This window comes from Aethalodelphis obliquidens, unplaced genomic scaffold, assembly GCF_003676395.1.
Source record: "Aethalodelphis obliquidens isolate GAN/ISIS:26980383/991018 unplaced genomic scaffold, ASM367639v1 scaffold14, whole genome shotgun sequence".
Lineage (NCBI taxonomy): Eukaryota > Metazoa > Chordata > Mammalia > Artiodactyla > Delphinidae > Aethalodelphis > Aethalodelphis obliquidens.
This window is the reverse complement of record NW_020837958.1, coordinates 14,158,296-14,177,736: the sequence shown is the minus strand read 5'-3', so window position 1 is coordinate 14,177,736 and position 19,441 is coordinate 14,158,296. Positions and strand designations below refer to the sequence as shown.

At 55.9% G+C, this 19,441-nt stretch overlaps 1 protein-coding gene across 4 annotated transcripts in view; it reads right to left on the bottom strand.

Moving 5' to 3' along the window:
- Positions 1-19,441, bottom strand: part of ABTB2 (ankyrin repeat and BTB domain containing 2) — a 182,074-nt gene that overhangs the window by 8,037 nt on the left and 154,596 nt on the right. Inside the window, exons 4-14 of one of the 4 annotated variants that reach the window (XM_027115052.1) lie at positions 13,098-13,250; positions 11,585-11,750; positions 8,606-8,695; positions 7,938-8,039; positions 5,625-5,721; positions 5,229-5,364; positions 3,174-3,403; positions 1,589-1,767; positions 1,042-1,147; positions 678-780; positions 63-153 (exon numbers count right to left, since the gene is read on the bottom strand). In XM_027115052.1, coding sequence (XP_026970853.1) covers positions 63-153; positions 678-780; positions 1,042-1,147; positions 1,589-1,767; positions 3,174-3,403; positions 5,229-5,364; positions 5,625-5,721; positions 7,938-8,039; positions 8,606-8,695; positions 11,585-11,750; positions 13,098-13,250 — 1,453 coding nt within the window. Of the gene's footprint in view, positions 1-62; positions 154-677; positions 817-1,041; positions 1,148-1,588; positions 1,768-3,173; positions 3,404-5,228; positions 5,365-5,624; positions 5,722-7,922; positions 8,040-8,605; positions 8,696-11,584; positions 11,751-13,097; positions 13,251-19,441 lie in introns of all 4 variants that reach the window. The other 3 variants (XM_027115049.1, XM_027115050.1, XM_027115051.1) reach the window with 3 other exon arrangements.

Here is a 19,441-nt window from a genome sequence, read left to right as displayed (position 1 = left end):
GGTGGGGCTCCTGGGGGGAGGGGGCATCCCTTGAGAAGCGTGCAGCACTGAGGTCCACATACCTGAAAAATGTGGTACTTCATGTCACCGATCTCAATGGTTTTGCTGCTGTCGCCATCTTGCTCTGATTTATTGGTCATCAGTGTCTTGAACCTGGAGCCAAGGAGATGAGACAGGACGGGGCTTGAACGTGACTTTCACTCCATGGCCACGTGGCAACGGCACCGTCCACCACCTGACTGGCCACCAGGGCACAGGAGCATTTTAGAAATTACTGCCGTGCTCTCAAAATAATTCTTGGCGAGTGACGTTTTACATCGTCCAGACGGCTGGGCTGGGCCCCTTCTGTCCCTGCTGCCCCCTAGATGAGTGACTGTGACGCCTGTGGCTGGAAAACTGACTTTCATGCCAGAACATTTATGTTTTCTAATAATCAAAGGCAGCAAGTTGGCCAGAAAGAATACAGCCTCAGAGCTCCTCCTGGAGAACTCTGGGTCCCATCTCGACTGTCCCTCTGTCAACTTGTCCCATGCCCGCCGTGGGGCGGATGGGGCCTCCGCGCTCTGTGACCTCCCTGTGGGGGGCAGAGGCTCTTCTCCATCCTGTCCATCACCTTGTATCCATATGAAGCTGCCCAGCCTCCCGGCAGCTGAGACTTCATTATCCGGGTTGCCTACCTGTTAGAAGCTGTCACCAGCAGGACTTTATGTGCATAAAACAGCTTTCCTTCCACAAGGAAGGTCACATCCGACATCTCCTTGTTGTTCAAAAAGTGAGGATCTGCCAGTAGGGAAGGAGAGGGGGTGACTGAGGAGCCCCCAGGGGTTTCTTACATGTGCGCCGGGGGCAGATGGGGTGGGGAATGTGGAGAGCAGAGAAACTGAGGCCAGGCCAAAGAGGAGAGGGAGAGGGAGAGGAAAAGGGGAGAGGAGAAGGGGAGGGGGGAGGGGAGGGGAGAGGAAAAGGGGAGGGAGGGGAGGGGAGGGGAGGGCAGGGGAGGGAGGCCTGGCAAGCGCGGGTGGCCGGTGGGGAAGGCCTCACCTAGCCTGGCCGGCAGGGTCTTGCGCAGCTCAGGGATGCTGGGAATAGGGCTGCTGCCGTAGCAGTGCATGAAGATGGCAGCCAGCTGCTGGATGACAGAGTCGTTCTGTGGGGGGAGAGGCAGGGAGGGGCCATGAGCTCAATCCCCCATCCTGTGGCCGTCTGTTTATAGCTCCTGCTACATCGGGCCAACTTCAGAAGTCCAGGCCAGGATCAGAGCAGCCGCTGCCTTTTGCTCCTCCTGGAGGTGGCCTGGTGAGGGAGGCCTGTCCCTTCAACACTGATTCCCCAAATCGCTCTTCTGGCCGGGCTCCAGCCCAGACAGATCCACGGCCTCTGCAGCCAGGCGGTGCGCGTTTGCGTGTGGGGTGGGCAACCACCCGCGTGTGTGAAGGTCCCTGTGTCCATCTGTCCGTGGGAGGAGTTGTCCCTGTGTCTGTCTTCCTATGCGTCCGTCTCTGTGTCCGTCTCATGGTCTGCTGGGGCCGTGGGCTCTGGAGCCTGGGTTCTCTGAGCTTGGGGCAGGGACCTGCCCGGAGACACTCACCTTGCTGGTCTTGAGGATGTCGAACATGAGCTGCAAGCCCTCGGTCACCAGCTCCTCGTTGTATTCCTCCTCCTTGATGGAGCCGAAATCCCGCAGGAGGCTCTGCACCACCGAGTACCGAGACTGGGAGAAGGACGTCCTCAGAGACTCGATCCAGACGTGCAGCTTCCAGGGGACGCCTGGGCCCGGGCAGGGGAAGGGCAGCAGTCACCCCTGGGCAGAGCGCTCCCTGCGGGGGCCACCGAGCCCGCCTCCCAATGAACCCCTTCCTGGCAGGCTCTCTTGCGATGCGCCCAGTGTCTGCAGAGCAGGGGGCAGCCCCCAGCCCCCTCGGTGTAGCCAGTAAGCAAAGCTTCCGTTCACACTGACGGGCCTCCCTGAGAGATCAGAGGGCACCCGGGTTCGTGTCAGATGAGGTGGAGGAATGCCTCCGGACCAAGTGCAGGGAGCCCGAGCTCTGAAAATCCACAGCGCAGCCTGGGGACTTTCAAGCGCAATCCCAGCACCCACACTGGCCCGACTCCTTGTTGGGCCCTGGACTGACTTATGGAGGAGGACCCATTATAATTACGAGGGGTAGCCCGGGAGACTCGGATACCCGGAGGATATGCAGGGTGCTTGGGGACGCAGGGGCTCCCTGCCTGTCTAGAAGCCTGAAATCAACCCCGTCCTATCGCCCAGCTCACTGGTCTGTTTATGCACATCCAGTGCCACGTAATTACTGTTTACCAGCTCCCTGGAGTGTGTCGGCGGGGCTGCAGAGCAACTTACAACTACTTTGTAAACATCACGACAGTAACTAGTGATGTTTCTGATAATTAGAGGGATTGCTTCTTACTCCCCCACCTCACCATGGGTTAAAAAAGGACCGATGGCATTCCCTACCCCCCACGACGACGTGCGTAACGTTAGCATCCCTGGTTGACCGACTGTATGTAGGAGCTCATTTCACAGAGAAGAACACTGAGGCTGGCTTGCCACAGCAGGGCCACGTGGCCTCCCGCTGCCTTGGCCCAGCGCCGGGCGTTCGTGTGTCATGGCCCCCGGGAGAGTCATCGTGCACTGAGTGCTGATGGTGAGCTGGCACTGGGCTCTGGGCTGCACGTGACGACACCACATTCACAGAGGAGAGTCATCAGCACCAGCGAACGTGGCAGGGCTAGGCTCTCACCCAAGTCTGTCTGTCTGACCAGCCTCCCGGGAGGGAAGGAGAGGTCGGCAGGCTTGCAGACCCAAGGAGGTGGGGAGGTTGGCTGAGGGACTGGAGAGCATCTAGTTGACCAGAAATGTAGACCCCTAGTGCTACAGATGCTCCCAGAGCTACACATCCCAGGACTTGACCAGGGAGGTTGGGGGACCTGAGGGCACAGGGCTGGGGTGAGGCTCTGAGACACATCCCCACGGAGGACTGTCTGAGGCTCAGGGCAGCCCCTGTCCTGGCTGTCAGTCACCAGGCCTGGGGGAATTGAGCCCTGCCCTACACTCAGCTACCTGGCCCTCTCCTGGCCTGAGGAGCAGCAGAGCCTGTGTGTGAGTGTGTGTGTGCGTGCATGTCCGTGTGTACCGGTACGCTGCAAGGTCTCACCTAGTGCCCGCAGCTCCATGGTGATGTCCACGTAGCCGTGCTCCGCGCTGTAGTACATGGCCTCCTGGAGGGCCTTGGTGCGCGTCCGGCTCAGCCTCACGGTCCCCTCGCTGCCACTGCCCTGGCTCGACGCATCGCTTTCCTCCACGCCCTCAGCCAGGATCTCCTCCAGGGACAGCACGTCTGCTTTGGCCTGCTGCGGCTGCGTCAGGAGCTTCCTCAGGACGTTCCTGTGGGTAAAGGGACGGAGGGTGATGCCTGAGGCTCCTGCCACGGACGGCGCCTGCCGAGCTGCCTTCTGGCGGCCTGTGGTCCAGATGGGCAGCTACGGGGCATCTGTGGGCACAAAGGCTCACGGTCTTCCCCTCCCAGGCAGGCTGGGCCAGGGCTCCCAGCGACCCCCATCCCTGGCCACCTGGGGAGTAAGGGGAAGGTGCAGGAGACCTCTCCCTTCTGCCATCCATGTAGTGACGAGAAGTTGTGGGCTTTGAGACCAAGCAGGTTCTGCCATCCTGTGTGATCTCGGATAGGTTGTTCTACCTCTCTGAGCCCTGACGGCTTTGTCATCTGTAGGACAGGGCGTCAGCATCATGCTGTCCCAGTTAACGTGAGGCCAATGTGATGACCTCAGATGCAGAGCCTGATACCTAGCAGTCCTCCTAAGAGCAGCCAACTTGACACATGTAAACGTGTCCAAAACATAGGACATGCTTGTACTCACTTTCCCTCCATTAGTAAGAATGCAGTGGAGCCGCATTTTATACTGAATTCATTAACATACACAGATGTGTGGAACACGGGATGCTCGACGGAGCATATTCCTGTGTACCGCTGCATTTAACCTGAGCAATCCCATGAACCTCGCCATTCGTGGGCGATGACCACGTCTTGCTCACGGTCACTCTGAGCAGGATGAAGACTCAGACCCAGAGCTTCAAGCCCCAGGCTCGTTCTGTCACAGCCTGTAGGCTGGGGCGCTGGGCAGGCTGCAGCAGGGCCAGGCCCACAGGTCACCTGGGGCTGAGCCTCCTCCCAGCAGCCCTGGCCACCCCTCCCCCACCCCTTCCCCTACTGTGTGATGGAGGCCCGGCAGGGACCCCCTCGAGGGACCTGGGTCATCCTGCTGTAGCTCTGCCAGTTCAGCAATTTAACAGAGCACCCGGTCTGGCGTGAGCTGGCACATGACGGTGAGCGCCCACCACACCCACCCAAGGGAGCCCGTGTTCCAGAGAGAGAGTGGGAAGCCGATGAGCAGGGGGCAACTCCACGCGGGGTGAAGAGGCCACAGCGGTGGGGAGGGGTGGGAAACGCAGGCACTGGGCGGGGTAGAGAGGCCTGGAGGCCGTGCCCTGCGAGGTGGTACCTGAGGGCAGGGCTGGTGGAGATGGGTGAGAGCGGGGGCCGGGCGCAGAAGGCGGGGGGGGGGGGGGGGCGGGGCGGGGGAGAAGCACGCTAGGGAGTGGGCCACAGCAAGGGCACAGTCTGGGCTTGAGGACGGGAAGCAGGTGTCCCGCCTGCCCTCTCTACCTTCTACTCACCTCTTCCCTGTCTCCCTCTGCCCCCTCAGCTGCCTAACGGCTCTGCTCTCAGCCCTGCCCTCTCGCAGCCCCGGCCCCCGCAAAGCAAGGTCCACCATCCGCTCCCGGAGCGAGACGCGATCTCCTGCAGAGCCACCAGTGGCATCTTCGTGGTGGAGCTGCCTGCTGTGTGGAAGCCTCTAGCGCCCCAGGCCACTTCAGGCACCGCAGAAGCACCCCAGGCATGGGAAGGGATGGGGTCCTGGGTGGCTGCAGGGTGGAGAGCCTCACGGGGGAATGGGAGGGCCTGCTCCAGTCCCACGTCTGCCGGGAACTGGCTGTAGGACCTCTAAGCAGCCCAGCGTCTCCGGGCCTCCAACATCTGGGGCCCCCGAGCTGCCTGAAGCCCCGTCTTTCCGGCTGGTGTGCGTTCAGCCACCCCAGCCCCCACCTCTGGAAGGCCCTCCAGGCCTAGTTCTTCTGCTGAGAGCCTGCTTCACGCCCCCCAGCACACGGGGCAGGAAGCCCGGGCGGGTACCTGTGGCCGTGGGCGGCTGAGTGGCTGAAGCAGTTCATATCCTCGTGGAGGGAGGAGGCCATGCCGTTGGTCTCGAGCATGCTAAGGAGGGGGTCGGCGCCCCGGCTGAGCAGCAAGCTGACCAGTTCGTAGTTCCCTGGAAGACAAGGTGGACCGAGGATGCTTCCACCGCCCGTGCCACTGCCCCGCTGCTGGGCCTGCCTGGGCAGCGAGTGTGGCAGAAACACTGATGATGGGGTGAAGGGGAGCCCCTGGGACCCAGAAGGAGGGGCTTCAAGGCTCGCCACAGTGATCTGCGTGTGCAGCTCAGCCAGGCTGGGTGACACCGTGGGGAGGAGCAGGTGGACCCGTGGGGCAGTAGGGGACCCTCACTGGGCAGGGCAGCGGTGTACCTACCGGCTGCAGAAGCCAGCTGCAGGGGTGTCTCTGCATAGCTGTCCTCGCCACCGGTCACTGCCGAGCCCTCCACGTGGGCACCAGCATCCAGCAGCAACTGCCAGGGCACAGGGAAGACACTTCAGGTGGTAGGGAGTGTCTGGGGCACGTGCAGGGAGGCTTTGGGGAGGGGCCTGTAGTTCCCTCCTGTGGCACATGGTAGGGAGTGTCTGGGGCACCTGCAGGGAGGCTTTGGGGAGGGGCCTGTAGTTCCCTCCTGTGGCACATGGTAGGGAGTGTCTGGGCACGTGCAGGGAAGCTTTGGGGAGTGGCCTGTAGTTCCCTCCTGTGGCACGTGGTAGGGAGTGTCTGGGGCACGTGCAGGGAGGCTTTGGGGAGGGGCCTGTAGTTCCCTCCTGTGGCACGTGACCAAGGACCGGCTCACCCGGGCGTCCAGGCAACCAGAATTTTAGAACTCCTGGTTACCTTCAGGGCTCTAAGTGTCTAGAATCTTCACCTCCACTCCTGTGGCCTTGGACCAAGCCCCTAAGCTATAGGGACCTCTGAGCTATTTCTCCCTTTCAAACAGTTTCCTACAAACTGGCTGCAGTGATCTTTGTAAGAACTCACACAGATGAGCAGAAAAGAAGGCACCACCCCCCAATCAACCGGGGGAAACTGGGGCTCTGGAGGCAGCAGAGGTAGTGGGAACGGCAGAGGTGTTAGAGCTGAGTGCCAGTGCTAGCCACAGACCAGTGGGTGACCTGGGGCAGGTACCTCAACTCCCCAAACCTCAGTCTTCCTCATCTGGAAAATGCAAAAGAGGCCCGCCTTGCAGCCTTGCTGGGGATGAAGTGAAACGGTGCTCACCTCTCCATAGGGGCTCAATAACTAGTGGCTTTTAGGGTTCTCATCAGAGAGGTTCGGTGAGCTACCCAAGGCTGGGAAGTGTGGGGCTGGGGCAGAACCTCACTGTCTGGGACACCAGGTGGCCTCTCCCCATTCTAGCAAGGGCCAGTCTTGCAGGGGACAGATGGGGCAGGGCTAACAGATACCAAGCAGCTCCAGCTGAGCCGGCCGGCTTTGCCTTGGGGCAGGGGTGGGTCTGCTTCACCGAGAGGTGACTTCAGCTCCATCTCACCTTTCCTGACCGGCTGCTCTGGAGGGAGCCGCCTTCCAACCCTCCCAGGTTTCCGGAGACCAAAGCCCCCTCAGAGCCCGTGCTTGGCCAGCTAAGGCAACACCACGGCCCCGCCACCTGGAGACCAGGTCCGAGGGGCCCAGGCTGACCTCTCAGCCTCCCCACAGCGTGGAGCATGGGGGCGGCTGTCGGTAGGAGGCCCCGTCAGGCAGAAAGGGCATCGCTGCCTGAGCCAGTGTGCCAAGGTGGAAGAGGAAGAGGCCTGCCCGTCAGGGTGAAAATGGGCACCAGTCCAGGTGAGTCCAGGGCACAGCCCTGCAGGCCAGTCTGGGCTAGCGTGGAACTCTACTCAGGGCCTTAGGAGGACGCGCACCAAAAAGCAGGCAGAATGTGGCAGTCAGCCCACTGACCACCATTTACTGCATCCCTCCTATAGGCCAGGCCTGGGTGCACAGCGATGAATAGGCCGGACACGACTCCTGCTCTCAAAGGCCCCACAATCTAGCAGACAGCAAGGGTGGAATGGAATACGAACTCCCAGGAAGGAGTCTGGAATCCTGTGGGCCTGTGGCCTGAGGAGTGAAGGAGTCTGGGAGCCGAGTGGCAGTGTCACCATGCCCCATCCACGGCTTCCACTTCTAGGCCTGAACCCCCTCCTCACGCCAGCCACAGCTACTGGGACCAAGGTGGGCACAGTGTGGCTTGGCTTGACAGGCGAGCTGTGCCAATCTGAGTCCTCTTTCAGGAACTGGGGAGCTGAGAGACTACGCCTGCTACCAGGGAGGGGCAGAACCGGAAGGACAGCATGCTGTATAGAGCCGGCAGAACTCATGAGGCAGTAAAAACAGCTAAGGGTTGGAAAGATTACTGGAGGAGAGAAACGGAGCACACCTGCACAGATTCCAGATTCCAGCACGCCCCAGGACTCACCCACAGATGCAGAGACGCCAGGCAGGCCTGGTACTACTTGGGCCTGTGTCTTGCTCCCTAAAATTCTCACATGTATCCTCACACTGAAGCCTGCTCCTGGAGGCAGACCAGGTGGGTCTTTGCTGACCAAGTGAGCTAGCGTTAACTAGCGCCTCTGGTGTCTGACTCCAGGCTGCTGCTCACACAGGTAAGGCTGGGGATACGCCTGGGGCTCAACCCACCCAGCAAGACGAGGGCATGCTGCATACCTGGCAGGAGCTCACCTGGACCACAGAGATGTGTCCATGTAGGACAGCAAATGTCAGTGAGGTCCAGTGCCGGCTGTCAGGGTGGATGGAGGGGTGCCTGGGAGAGTTGCTTGGAACCTGGAAAAATAGCACAAATGATCAGTGTTTCCTAGGTCAGTGACATTCCTGGGCAGGTGACACAGCCACCTGAGCTAAGGGGAGCCCTGCAGGGATGGTGACTAGGAGTCAACTCAAGAGCTTTCTACATTCGATTGGCAATGTCTGCCTGGAGTACCCTGTGGAAAAGGCTCAAAAGGATGTTCAATTAGTGATGTCTGCCCTGGGCAGAGAGATAGCAGAGAGGGAACACTTTATGCCTCAGAGGGAGGTAGAGCCAGAAGTATCTGGGGATGGTGGGGATGGCTGGGGATTAGGTTGATAAAATGGGAAAGGTGCTACAGTAACAGAATTACGGCCATTCTCTCTGCTCGACTCCCCTCTGAGCTCACTTCCTCTCTGACAGAAAGTTCAAATCTTGAGGAAAAACCCTCTTTGCTAACTGTGATCTCTGTGCATCTTGCATCTTCAGTCCTCCGAGACACGCCTAGTTGTCCATAGCATCACAGCCAGCATGGATGACGAAGACCTTGGGGTGTTCTCTTGCTGGGTTAGGAGCCCGGTGCAGCCCTTGGGGGCTTTCTCACCTGGATGTCCAAGTTTGCTCCAGCATCAATTAACATCTGGACCATCGCTTCATCCCCAGCAGCACAGGCATACATCAGCGGCGTCATACCCTACATGAACCAAAGGCAGATGCTAAACTGTCTGCAAACAGAACATGAGGACACGTGTTCCATAGGTGTCTGCCCCAGAAACCAGATCCAGGTCTTCCTGCTTGACCAGCTGCTCATCCTGAACAATCCTGTGTCTTGTGCTGAACAAGACAACCTGCCCCTCCTAGGCCCACTGGACGTATGACACCTGAAGGATGAGGAGGGGACATTTCCATGAGCACTACAGGTCGCCAGAAGGGCAAAGGGCACAGGCCCCATGGCCAGACTCTGGTGCAAAGGCTACTTCTGCTGTAAACTTTGTACAACTTACTTGTACTCCTCTGTGCCTCAGTTTCTTTATCTTTAAAATGGGAATAACACCAGTATCTACCTCATTAGGTTGTTGTAAAGAGTATGAGTTACTATGTATAAAGTGCTTAGTACAGCTAACTAAGGATAAGCTAACTAATTAACATAACACAACACTACCACTGCTACTATGTTACACTGCCACATCCAAACCCACCCCAGGCCCTGTGCTGGTAAATCACCGTGTGAAGTGACTTACATGCATCGTCTCATTTAATGACCATACCATCCTTATTAGGGAGGTTCTGTTATTGTCCCCACTTCACAGACGAGAAGCAGAGAAGGGGATTAACTTGCCCAACAGTCACACGGTAAGTAAGAGGATGAACTCAGCTGGAACCCAGGTCTGCCTCAGCTGCGAAGCTCTCCCCTGAGGCATCTCACGGAGGGTGGAGAGGTTGACTTTAACATCTCGTGCTGTGAGCAGTTCTGAGCTTTTCTGAAAGCTGAGGCCCAATCCCTCCCTGAGTTTAGGTGGGCGATTAACGGAGCTGCCTCCCTGGCGGGGAATCTCCTTGGTGGCCAGTAATAGCAAAGGCAACGGTGGAAAGTGTTATTCCACAGCTGGATGCTGGCAAGCGTTTGTCTGGAGCCCCACGATGTTACTTATTAGGTTATCTGTGTGTAGACAAGATCTCCTTACCTCATAAATCCTTGCCTAGTGCCCAGAGATAAAGAAATGGCCCGAGATTAATCACGGGTGAGAGGCCTTTTTACCCACAGATCGTTCTGCAGACACTGAGGCTGAGGGAACAAACAGGACCGAACATTTAGAGAAAAGCCCGCTGCCACTGAGTGAGAATCTGGCTTTGTTTTATTCCCCTTGGCACATGCTTGACTTCTTTTTTCTCCACACATCTGAACATGATTCGGAGTGTAAACCAGGCTACAAGCCTTCTAAGGAGAAACTGCTTTTTTTGTGTTGGCCCCTCCCCACTGCAGGCACCTAAAGAGGCCAAATCAAAAGAGGCTGATTAACAGATTTCAGGGATGATCATCACCGTATCAACAACACAAAACTGGACGGACCTTTATTGAGCATCTACTATGTGCCTGATGTGAAAGCCTCACGATAACCCTATGGGGCGGGTACTTTATTCCCACATCTTAGAGGTGAGGGGACAGGCTCAGAGGGGTGCTTGTCCAAGCTGCCACAGCTATGACAGGAGGGCTAAACTCCAGGTCTGTCTGAGGCTAGTGTCCATGGGCTTCCCCACTGCACTGCTGGAGGAAGATGATGACCCCCCAGGATGAAAGCCCCATAGCCTGCATTGACAGAGGCACCTCGGGGAGATCCCAGGACCCAGCCTGTCGCCTCCCTGAGCTCGGCTGCAGCATACCTGTCCTAGCACGCGCCCGACTGTCCCGCCCCGACGCTCCTGCCCCCAGCATCTCCTTTCCCTGGAATGCCTTCCCCACTCCTCTCCATTGCATGCGACCACCCCTCACTCCAGCTTGGCCCAGATCCCCCAGGAGAAAGCCTTCCCTGGCTGCTCAAGCCCGACCTGTCAAAGTCCACTCTGGCTTGGGTTTGCCAGGCACCTCATCATGCTCTCCACCATGCTGTCATCTCATCCGAGAGGGCTATGTGACCCTTCAGCTGTCATTTAACTTCCCTCATGCTTCTGTGTGGGTTTCTAAACCCATATAGGAAATCCATTACCTATATATTGCAGAGCTCACAAAACTACATCGAATACACAAACTGCATCTTCCACAGTGGTGAAGAGCCTGGGGTTGGACCACTTGGGTTCTTCTAATCCCAGCTCTGCTCCTTACTAGTTGTGTGACCTCTGTACCTCAGTTTCCTTATCTATAAAATGGGGATGATACCTACATCGTAGGGCTGTGGTCAAGATTAAATGAGTTCCTCTGTGCAAAGTGCTTAGAGCAATGCCTGGAACACAGTGAGTGCTATATAAACGTTAGCTATTCACAGCAAAAACAAAAAACAAAGCAAGCCCAAAAAGTCAAGTTAAATTCTACCTAAAATTGTTAATTGCCTCCAACACTTCCTCTCCCCTTTTCTGGCTTCATTTAACGCCTTAGCACTTTTCACTAACATACTCGTGTGTGTGTGTGTGTGTGTGTGTGTGTGTGTGTGTGTGTGTGTTTCTCAGTATCTGTCTCCTCTAATGTTAACTCATGAAGGCAAGGATTTCTACAGGCCTGGAACGTGGCAGGCACACAGGATGCTCCCAATACAAGTCTCAGTGATTATGATCTAGAGCTCGCTATCAAGCTGACTCCTCTGGACTCTTTCCCAGCCCTGCACCCTACGGGGCAACCTCCAGCCTTCCAGTGAGGGGAAGCAGAATCCCTGTTACAAAGGATTTCCAAGGGGTGTTAGGGAAGTCTCTGAGTTGACATTGTACCTGGATGGCAGGGCACGATTCAGGAAGCAGCCCACCTCTTAGAGCACAGAGCTGAGTGGGCGGGTCTCAGGTTTGGGACAGAAGGGACTGTGCCACCGGCTCCAGAGGTCACGAACCCCTGTGGACTCTGGTCCTGAGCCTGGCTGGCGGAGCGCTCAGAACGCACCTGGTCATCCATGGTGTTCACCCCGTCGGGACCCAGGGCCTCGATCGCCTGGCTGATGAGATCTGTCCTCCCGCAGTTGAGCATGCGGAAACCCAGGTCCTGGTTGAATTTTTCAGTAGCCGCTGGGGCATCCAGCCTCCGGAAGGAACTGAAACAGCATTCGGGTCTGCGCAGAAGAGACCGGGGTGTGTGAGCATGGCTCTTCCTGCTAGGACATGGCCTCCCTATGAGAGGTGACACAACTGTTCTGGGCTGATGTGTGGTGTGAGGATGAGGTTGGGGGGGGAGGACTGGGAATTACTATCTAATCGGCAGTGACTGGCCTTGTCACGCTCGGTGACAGGAAGAGCACATAAGTCGGCTGTTCTACAAACACGTTAAAGACATGCTCTGAGCTCTTGGGAGCTGGTCAGTTGTCAGAGACAAGGTTCCCATCTAACATAATCTCTCAGGGGACTGCTCTGAGGAGGAAGAAGCTCCAGCTTTTGGGCCTTGGGCCACAGCTCTTGGCTGTATAGTTTCTGCACAGAGAAGGGCGCACTCTCACTCTCTCAGTCATAGAGGCCAAGCTCCAGTTCTTGCCTCTCCATCCTCTCCCCTCAGTGCTTCCTGGTGAGGCCCCGAAGCAACAAAGAGACAGCAGAGAGTGGCCCAGACTCCCATTGCAGCCAAGCCATCCTACCAAGGAGAGTCACAGATAAAACCTGCGTCTGCAGAGGGCCCACAGGCTTCCAACAGGTGGCTTCAGCCTGGAGTCGTGATTATGCCAAAGAGTAAAAAGTACATGCCACAGAACGAGGTCCTGGCATTTGCAATGGAGACAGAAGACAAAAAAAAAAAAAAAAAGCAAGGCTCTTCCAGGTCAAGCATGGCCAGGGGAACGCTTCTCTGAAACAACTTCAGGAGGCCAGTCCAATACAAGAGAGGCACATTGGGAAGGTAACTAAGAGCCCAGGCTTGGGGCCATACGGGCCTGGGTTCAAATTCGGGCATGGCCACGTTGCTAGCCGAGTATCTCTGGGCAAGTTACTGTTCCTCCTGACCATCAGCTTCTCCATCTGAAACATGAGCATTAAAGCCCCTTCTTCTCTGAGGTTGTCACGAGGACTGAGAAAGTGCACGTAAAAAGGAAGGGCTCAGAGCCGGTCTGCACCTAGAAAGTGCTCCAGAAAATGGTGGTAACCGCAGGAAGGAGGCCCACTTCTGCTGCATACCCCCAAATGGCCCGAAGAGTCAGACTGCGAAAGCTCTCCCACCCAAATCCAAATGGGAGTCTGCCCTGCGGGCCCGACCCGTGGCTGCAGAGGATGCACCCAAGAGCAGCCAAGGTCCAGAACACATCAGTTCCGACAGGTGCGCTTGTGCAGAGAGCACCTTAGCGCAGCTCGAGCGGACCGCCTGCAGCCCCTGCCTGCTGCCCGCTCCCGACCCAGGAGGAGGAGGGAGCAGAGGGCTGACCGGGGGCTGGGCATGGAGACGCCCCCCCGCACCCCCCGCCTCCCTGGTTCCGTACTTGAGCTGCCGGGGCTCACAGTCCAGGCCGGGCAGCAGCAGCCGCGCCGCCTGCCGGATGTCGCCGCTGTCCACGGTGAGGCTGCGGCGGTGCTCCGCGTAGGTGATGGCCACGCGCATCCACTCCATCAGCGGCGGCAGCAGCATGAAGGGCCTGGGAGGCAGCAGAGAGAGGGGGTCAGGCCTGGGCGGTCTGCTCCCTGAAGTACAGAAGGGGACCCCCTTCGGCACCCACTCTCAGGACAGCCGCGGAGGCTGGGTCCCCTGCAGCCTTCCGGCTGTGGGAGGTGGAGGGGGCCTGACTCTTCTCACGGAGAGCGCGATCTGCCCCATTCTACAGGAACTCAGTCAGGACTCGGAAGGAACCCCTGTCGTGGGCTACGAGCAGAGCCTGAGGGCCTTAGGTGGCCCATCAAGGAAGGGGCTTGCCAGCATGTGGAACTGGGGACTCCTGTCCCCTCCACAGAATTCAGACGGGGTCTCCCTCTCTGCAGAGGGGAGAGGATGCCTGCCTTCTGGGTGCTGGGGTGCAGAGGAAAGAGTCGAACAGACCCAGGCTCCAAACCCAGCTGTGCCCTTCATCACCACAAACCACACCCCGAGGCTGTTTTCTTCTTCACTTGTGAGATGGGGCAGTCCCCACTTCTCAGGATCATCGTGAGGCCACGTGAGACGACACATGGCACACTACCTGTGTGTGGTTGACAGCCACTCCTTCCTCAACTGAGCCCCGGGCTGAGGTGGGCCTATGTCGCTTCCTGTGGCAGGCAGGGTGGCCCCAGGCTGGCGCCCGAGGTCCTCCAGGGAGGACCTGTCCCAGGACCTATGTCACACCCAGAACCCATGGCCACGGTGTGGGGCAGCTAGGAGGAGGCAGGGAGAGGCGGTTGGTCCAGCAAGGCCTCTGAGCTACAAACTCAGGGGGTACCGGTCACAGGCGTTCTGGGTGCCAGCAGGGGGCACCATTCACAGGACAGCGACTAGTGCCCCCTGGTGCTGAGCAATACCATGGTCCTGCCGCTCAGGGCCGGTCCCTCCCCGCCCCAGGCCCTGCCGTCCCTACCCCACCAAGCTTGACTCTGGTCCTCCGCCCATTCCGGCCCATCCCCCACGGTGAAGACCTCGGAAGACCACTCCACAGCCCAGCAGACCCCATGCTGTGGAGGGGCCCCGACTGCCCGTCTTGGCTTCATGCCTACCGCCCCCCATGCCCCCTCCACACCCCACTTCATCTGATACCCTGGGATCCTTGTGCGTTAGGCCTTGTGCTGTTGCCATCTTTCCCCTAGACACGCAAAGAGGTACTCTGTCCAGGAAGACGACCTCCACCCTCTCCCCTCAGCTCCTGAGTAAATCAACTGCGGGGAGTCACCTCAAGATGCCCTCACATGGCTGATCTCAGATCTCAAAAGCTTAGGTCACTTCAAAGTTTGCAAAGCTTCTCTTCTTGAGGGCAAAGGATGCTTTCACTTCTTTCTTTATTTATTTATAAAGAGAATCGGATGGGATTCTTGAACGTGGTTCATTTGGAAATTATTTTGACGTCCTGGTTCTGTCATTTCTGAAAATATTTCTAGGTTAGAGTCATTTCACTGGTGCACTGAGTGTACCAATCGCTATGGTGACAAGGCGGCCACAGGCTGGGAAAGCCTTGTAGCCTTGGCCTTCAAGGATACCCAGAACCTCACTCAACTTACTTTCCAAGCCTGGCTCACACCTTTCATCAGGACACACCTGACCGTCAGGCATTCGTGGTTCTCAAGCCCACCCTGCCCGTTCCCACCACCACAAGAACGAACCAGCTCTCACCTCTGCCCATCCAGATCCTATTGATCCTCAAGGCTTAGTTCCAATGCCACTTCTTTCTAGAAGCCTCCCCACATCCCTTTTCCAAAGAAAATAACCTCTCCCTTCTCCAAGATCCCTTACAATTCTATTCCAGAATGAATGCGTCTCATCTTCCTGACTAGATTATTCCTCTTCAGGACAAGAACGATGCCTTCCTCATCTCTCGTTCTCTAAAATGTACCCAGCGCAGGTCCTAGACACAACAGATCCTCAATAAACCGAATGACTGCAAGGATGGCCAAGCATCAGGAACGTGGCATAATGCATCCAAGTTATCAGTTCTGGACCGAGTCCTGTTTCTGCCCAGAAGAGAATGGCATATACTTTTCAGAGTCACAACGTGGACCCGTTAGAGTGGGAAGCCAGGACCCTATGGGGGGGGGGGGAGCTTGTAGAATCCAGGAAGGAACAACAATCCCTTTGTGAATTACTCCCGTTTCCAAGATCTTCTTTAATTGTGAATGCCCATTTGAATTCCCCCCGAATGTTAGTTTGGAATTTTATAATTCTTACACTCCAATGCTACAAGGCAAGCTCAGAGACATACTTCTACATGTCAGTCCTTCCGACCCAAGGGGAAGGTTTTATCTAAACCACCAGCACTGGAGACTGAAGGGTGAACAAAAAGACGGTTCGTGGATTTGCCAGCCATTCTTCCCTATTGTGGCCAACGGCCAAGACAAAGAGCCGCGTGTGGCCGCGAACACTCTAAGCAGCATCTCCCAGCTGCACTACGGGAAATCCAAGAGGGAACTCAGGAAACCATGAAGTCTAATCAGATGGTGTCATGATTCATTCTCCCGCCTTGTGCCTCTTATAACTCGGCACAAGAAAAGACGCAGTGTTGATAACAGGTGGGCAGATACTGGGGATGGGTTCATTCAGCCTCCATTCTACCATCTTAGCTGAAGACGTGGAAAACTGAAAACTACATTTCCCAGACTTCTTTGCAAATTAGGCTTCACCATTAAGACGAAGCTGCACGAGATCTGGTAAATGGATGTGAGGCGGAGGCCGCCTTTGTGTCCCCTTTGCTTGTTTCTGCTAGCAAGCCAACTCATAAAACAGGAGGGATTTTTTTACCCCTACAGAGCATTCCGGTGTCCATTTCCCAGCTTCCTGAGTGCTCCAGAGGCAGCAGTACTGCTACTGAAGGCAATGGCAGAAGCTTCTTGGCTCCAGCTTCAATCCTGAATTGCAGTTCCCAGGGTTATCTCCGAGGGAGTAGCCACCCTGATAGCAAGTTCTGTATTGTCCTTGGAGTCATTCCTGGAGGTTCAGCCTTGAACCTACTCCTTGAGTCCTTCCAATGATTCTTTTGGCACCAAATTCCCTGCATTAAATCCCTTCCTGTTTAAAACACCTGATGTGTTTTCTGTTTCCTGAATTGCACACTGATTAATATTCTTCAACATACAAAAATCCTTCAGGGTTAACATTGTCACTCTGCCTCTGGGGTGGTGGCTGGTGCCCACCTGTCCACAAACAAGGCCATTGCAGCCCCCCAAATGACCCCTTCAGGCCTTTCTCCTTGGTCTACCCACCTCCCTGACCTGCGGCCCATGGGAAGGTAAAATGATAAGCAATTCATGGACTTTCTCAGTAACATCCTTCCCTTGGCCTGTGGGTTCCAGGCTACTATTTCCTTTCTGGTAATTTCATCTAGCCCACTGGGTATGCTGAGAAACTGGCCTGCATTACTGGACATTCTGGAAAATCCCTATAAAAACTCCCATCTGTACCGGCCATGGCTGCATCCTGACTGTGGAGTGAAAAGGCTCTAGAGGAGCAAAGCTGGGAATGACTGAGTATGCGTCATCCCCAGGGTCTCTCTGCTTGGTTCCCTCGCAGAGAAAAAAGCCTGTTTCCCTCCTCTTGCCCTTTCCCTAGGCTGAGTGTGGCTGCAAGCCACTGACCTCCCCCTTTGCTGGGTCTGGCACCACGGAACAGTGGTTCTCAAGCACTTTGGCCTCAGGATGCCCTTTGTACTCTTACAAATTACTGAGGCCCCCAAAGAGCTTTTATTTATGTGTATTGTTCTAGCGCTAATTATTGTATCAGAAATTAAAACAGAGACTTCAGACATCTGAATACACAAACTCATATCCCGTCAGCCATCAGAGTGACACTATGCTCACCTGTCACACAGCTTCTGGAAGACTCCCTGGAAACTTGTGAGAAAATGAGTGAGAAGGCAAATAACACCTTATTATTATGAATATAATTTTGACCCTGTGGACTCCTGAGAAGTCTCATTGAGAACCACTGCCTTAGACAAATGTAGTCGATCCCTGAGGCAAGGCTGCTCTCAGGCGTGGGGCTGGGATTCTGTCCCAGTCCAGCCAGTTCTAGAATGTTGTGTGTTTTATATGCATGCTCCCGGCCTAAGGATCTGAGGATCCCACACTGAATCCTCCCTGGGAGACAGCCCTGGTTTTAGGAAGCAGCCGAACTGGCTCTGTAACCTTGGGCAGATCATTACCTTCTTTGGGCCTGTTTTTCTTTTAAAGATGGCATTAAGTCAGTGGTTTCTAGACATTTTCCATCATGAGAAACCCTTTTGCTGTTATTTCACAGCCTCCACATGACAACAGCTGTACCTACTATACCGAGGTCAAGAGCATAGGCTCTGGTGGGAGACGGCCCTAGGCTGCAATCCATTGCACTCCCAATGAATTAAACTGTGATCCTGTGCAAGTTATTTTATCTCCCTTAGCCTCAGTTGCCCCATCAGCAAAATGGGTATAAATAACAGGACCACCTCACAAGATGGTCAGAAGTTATGTACATAAAGGGCTTAGCACAGCATCTGGCACATGGTAAGTTCTTGGTAAAGGTTAACTATTACTACCATTTTAGTGTCTGTTGATAGAGAAAATACATAATAGCAGAAAAGGCTATAGGAATCTGGTCCTATTAAATGCCTCAGCTCCAGCCTTCTTCAAGTCCAGCCAATTCCCTCTCCACACACCCCAACCCTCCAGCAAGTATAAACATGTAAAGCTTGCAAAAGCCTGCCAGCGAGCTGCCCACCACCCACTCATAAAACAGAGCAACAAACACAACCGCTAAGTGGAGTGTGCTCTGGAGACCGTTTCTGGCCGTGCAGACACTCGGCCTCGGCTGTCAAGAACCTTGAAGAGGGGAAGGGACAACGACAACACAGACCCAGGGGCCATGGGGTCAGAAACATGCAAGGTGGTGACCGGGTGCGCACGGGATGACTGTGAGGGACCTGCCGCCCCTAAATGCCGTTGGCGGCCTAACCAACCTCAGAAACACCACACACACACACACACGCACGCACGCACGCACGCATGCACGCACGCAAGTGCATCCGCATCCGGTCAGGCTGCTACCGTGACAAACAAAGCCACTTAAAAGGGTCACCGACTGGGAGCATTTGCCTTTGTGTGCATAAAATAGCAACTAATGTCACGTGGGGGGAGGTGTAAAATACACCAAAGAAAACGGGTCTTTAACAGGAAGCGGGGTGAAGAGGAGGAAATAGAGACCCGGGGAGGCCGAGCATCTCACCCAAGGTCACAGAGCCCTTTAGCAGCAACAGGGGGCCCAGCCCCATGTGTCATGACTCAGTTTCTCTTCCTCTCTCTTTAAATTAATCATACAGATGAGCCTGAGAATATCAAGTCAATGGGCTCACAAGGTCCTTCAATAGGACCAGGCCTGCAAAAGCCATTTTTGCCTGTTAAAAAAGTGAAAGAGAATAAACTCCTTAAGGCCTTGGTTTTAAGAGGTCCCTACAGCCTGGGGAAAAACAAAAACCTCTGCCCCACTCAGCATGCATATGATTGATTGGGATTACAGTCCTATAAGCAGTGTCTTAACAACATGAAACAGGAAACGCCTCCAATTTCCAGCTCAAAGCAGGCTCTGTTCTTCCTTGAGGTGGGCAGGGCCTTAGGGAGACAGTCAGGTTGGTAGATGGGGCACAAGGCTGGAACTGGAGGCCCAGGCGTGAGAAGGCCTTGTGCCTCTGTCCCCAACTGGCAGGCCAAGTCTGGGGCCAGCAGGTATGTCCTCTCTGCGCCCACCCACGAGAACTGGGTTCAAATACTCAGGCAGGCAGATCTGGGAGGTGCCCACTGGCTGGGCAGGGCCTCGAGACCCGGCCTGAGCTCAGCCCTGGGAAACCGGGCTGTGGTTTCTTAACTTCCACTGTTGGCTGGGAGGACACAGGACTCTGGGGCGCGGGCCTGGCTGGGAGGGTCTGGGGAGGCCCATGATGCCTTAGAATCCACCCTGCCTGTTAGCATCCTTAGTCTAGGAGAGGATTCTCACAGGGACCAGCTACACAGCTGCAGGTGATGGTCAAGGGAGGGGGCAGCCAGAATGTCTCCCACCCTCAGCCCTCAATTCTTGCGCCGACTCTGCCCCACCTTCAGTGGGAATCACTGCTGAGCACTGGCGTTGAATGGGGTGACCTTCCCCCCAGATCCATCATTCTCAGGGACCTTGCTGGGAAGCACACCGCTT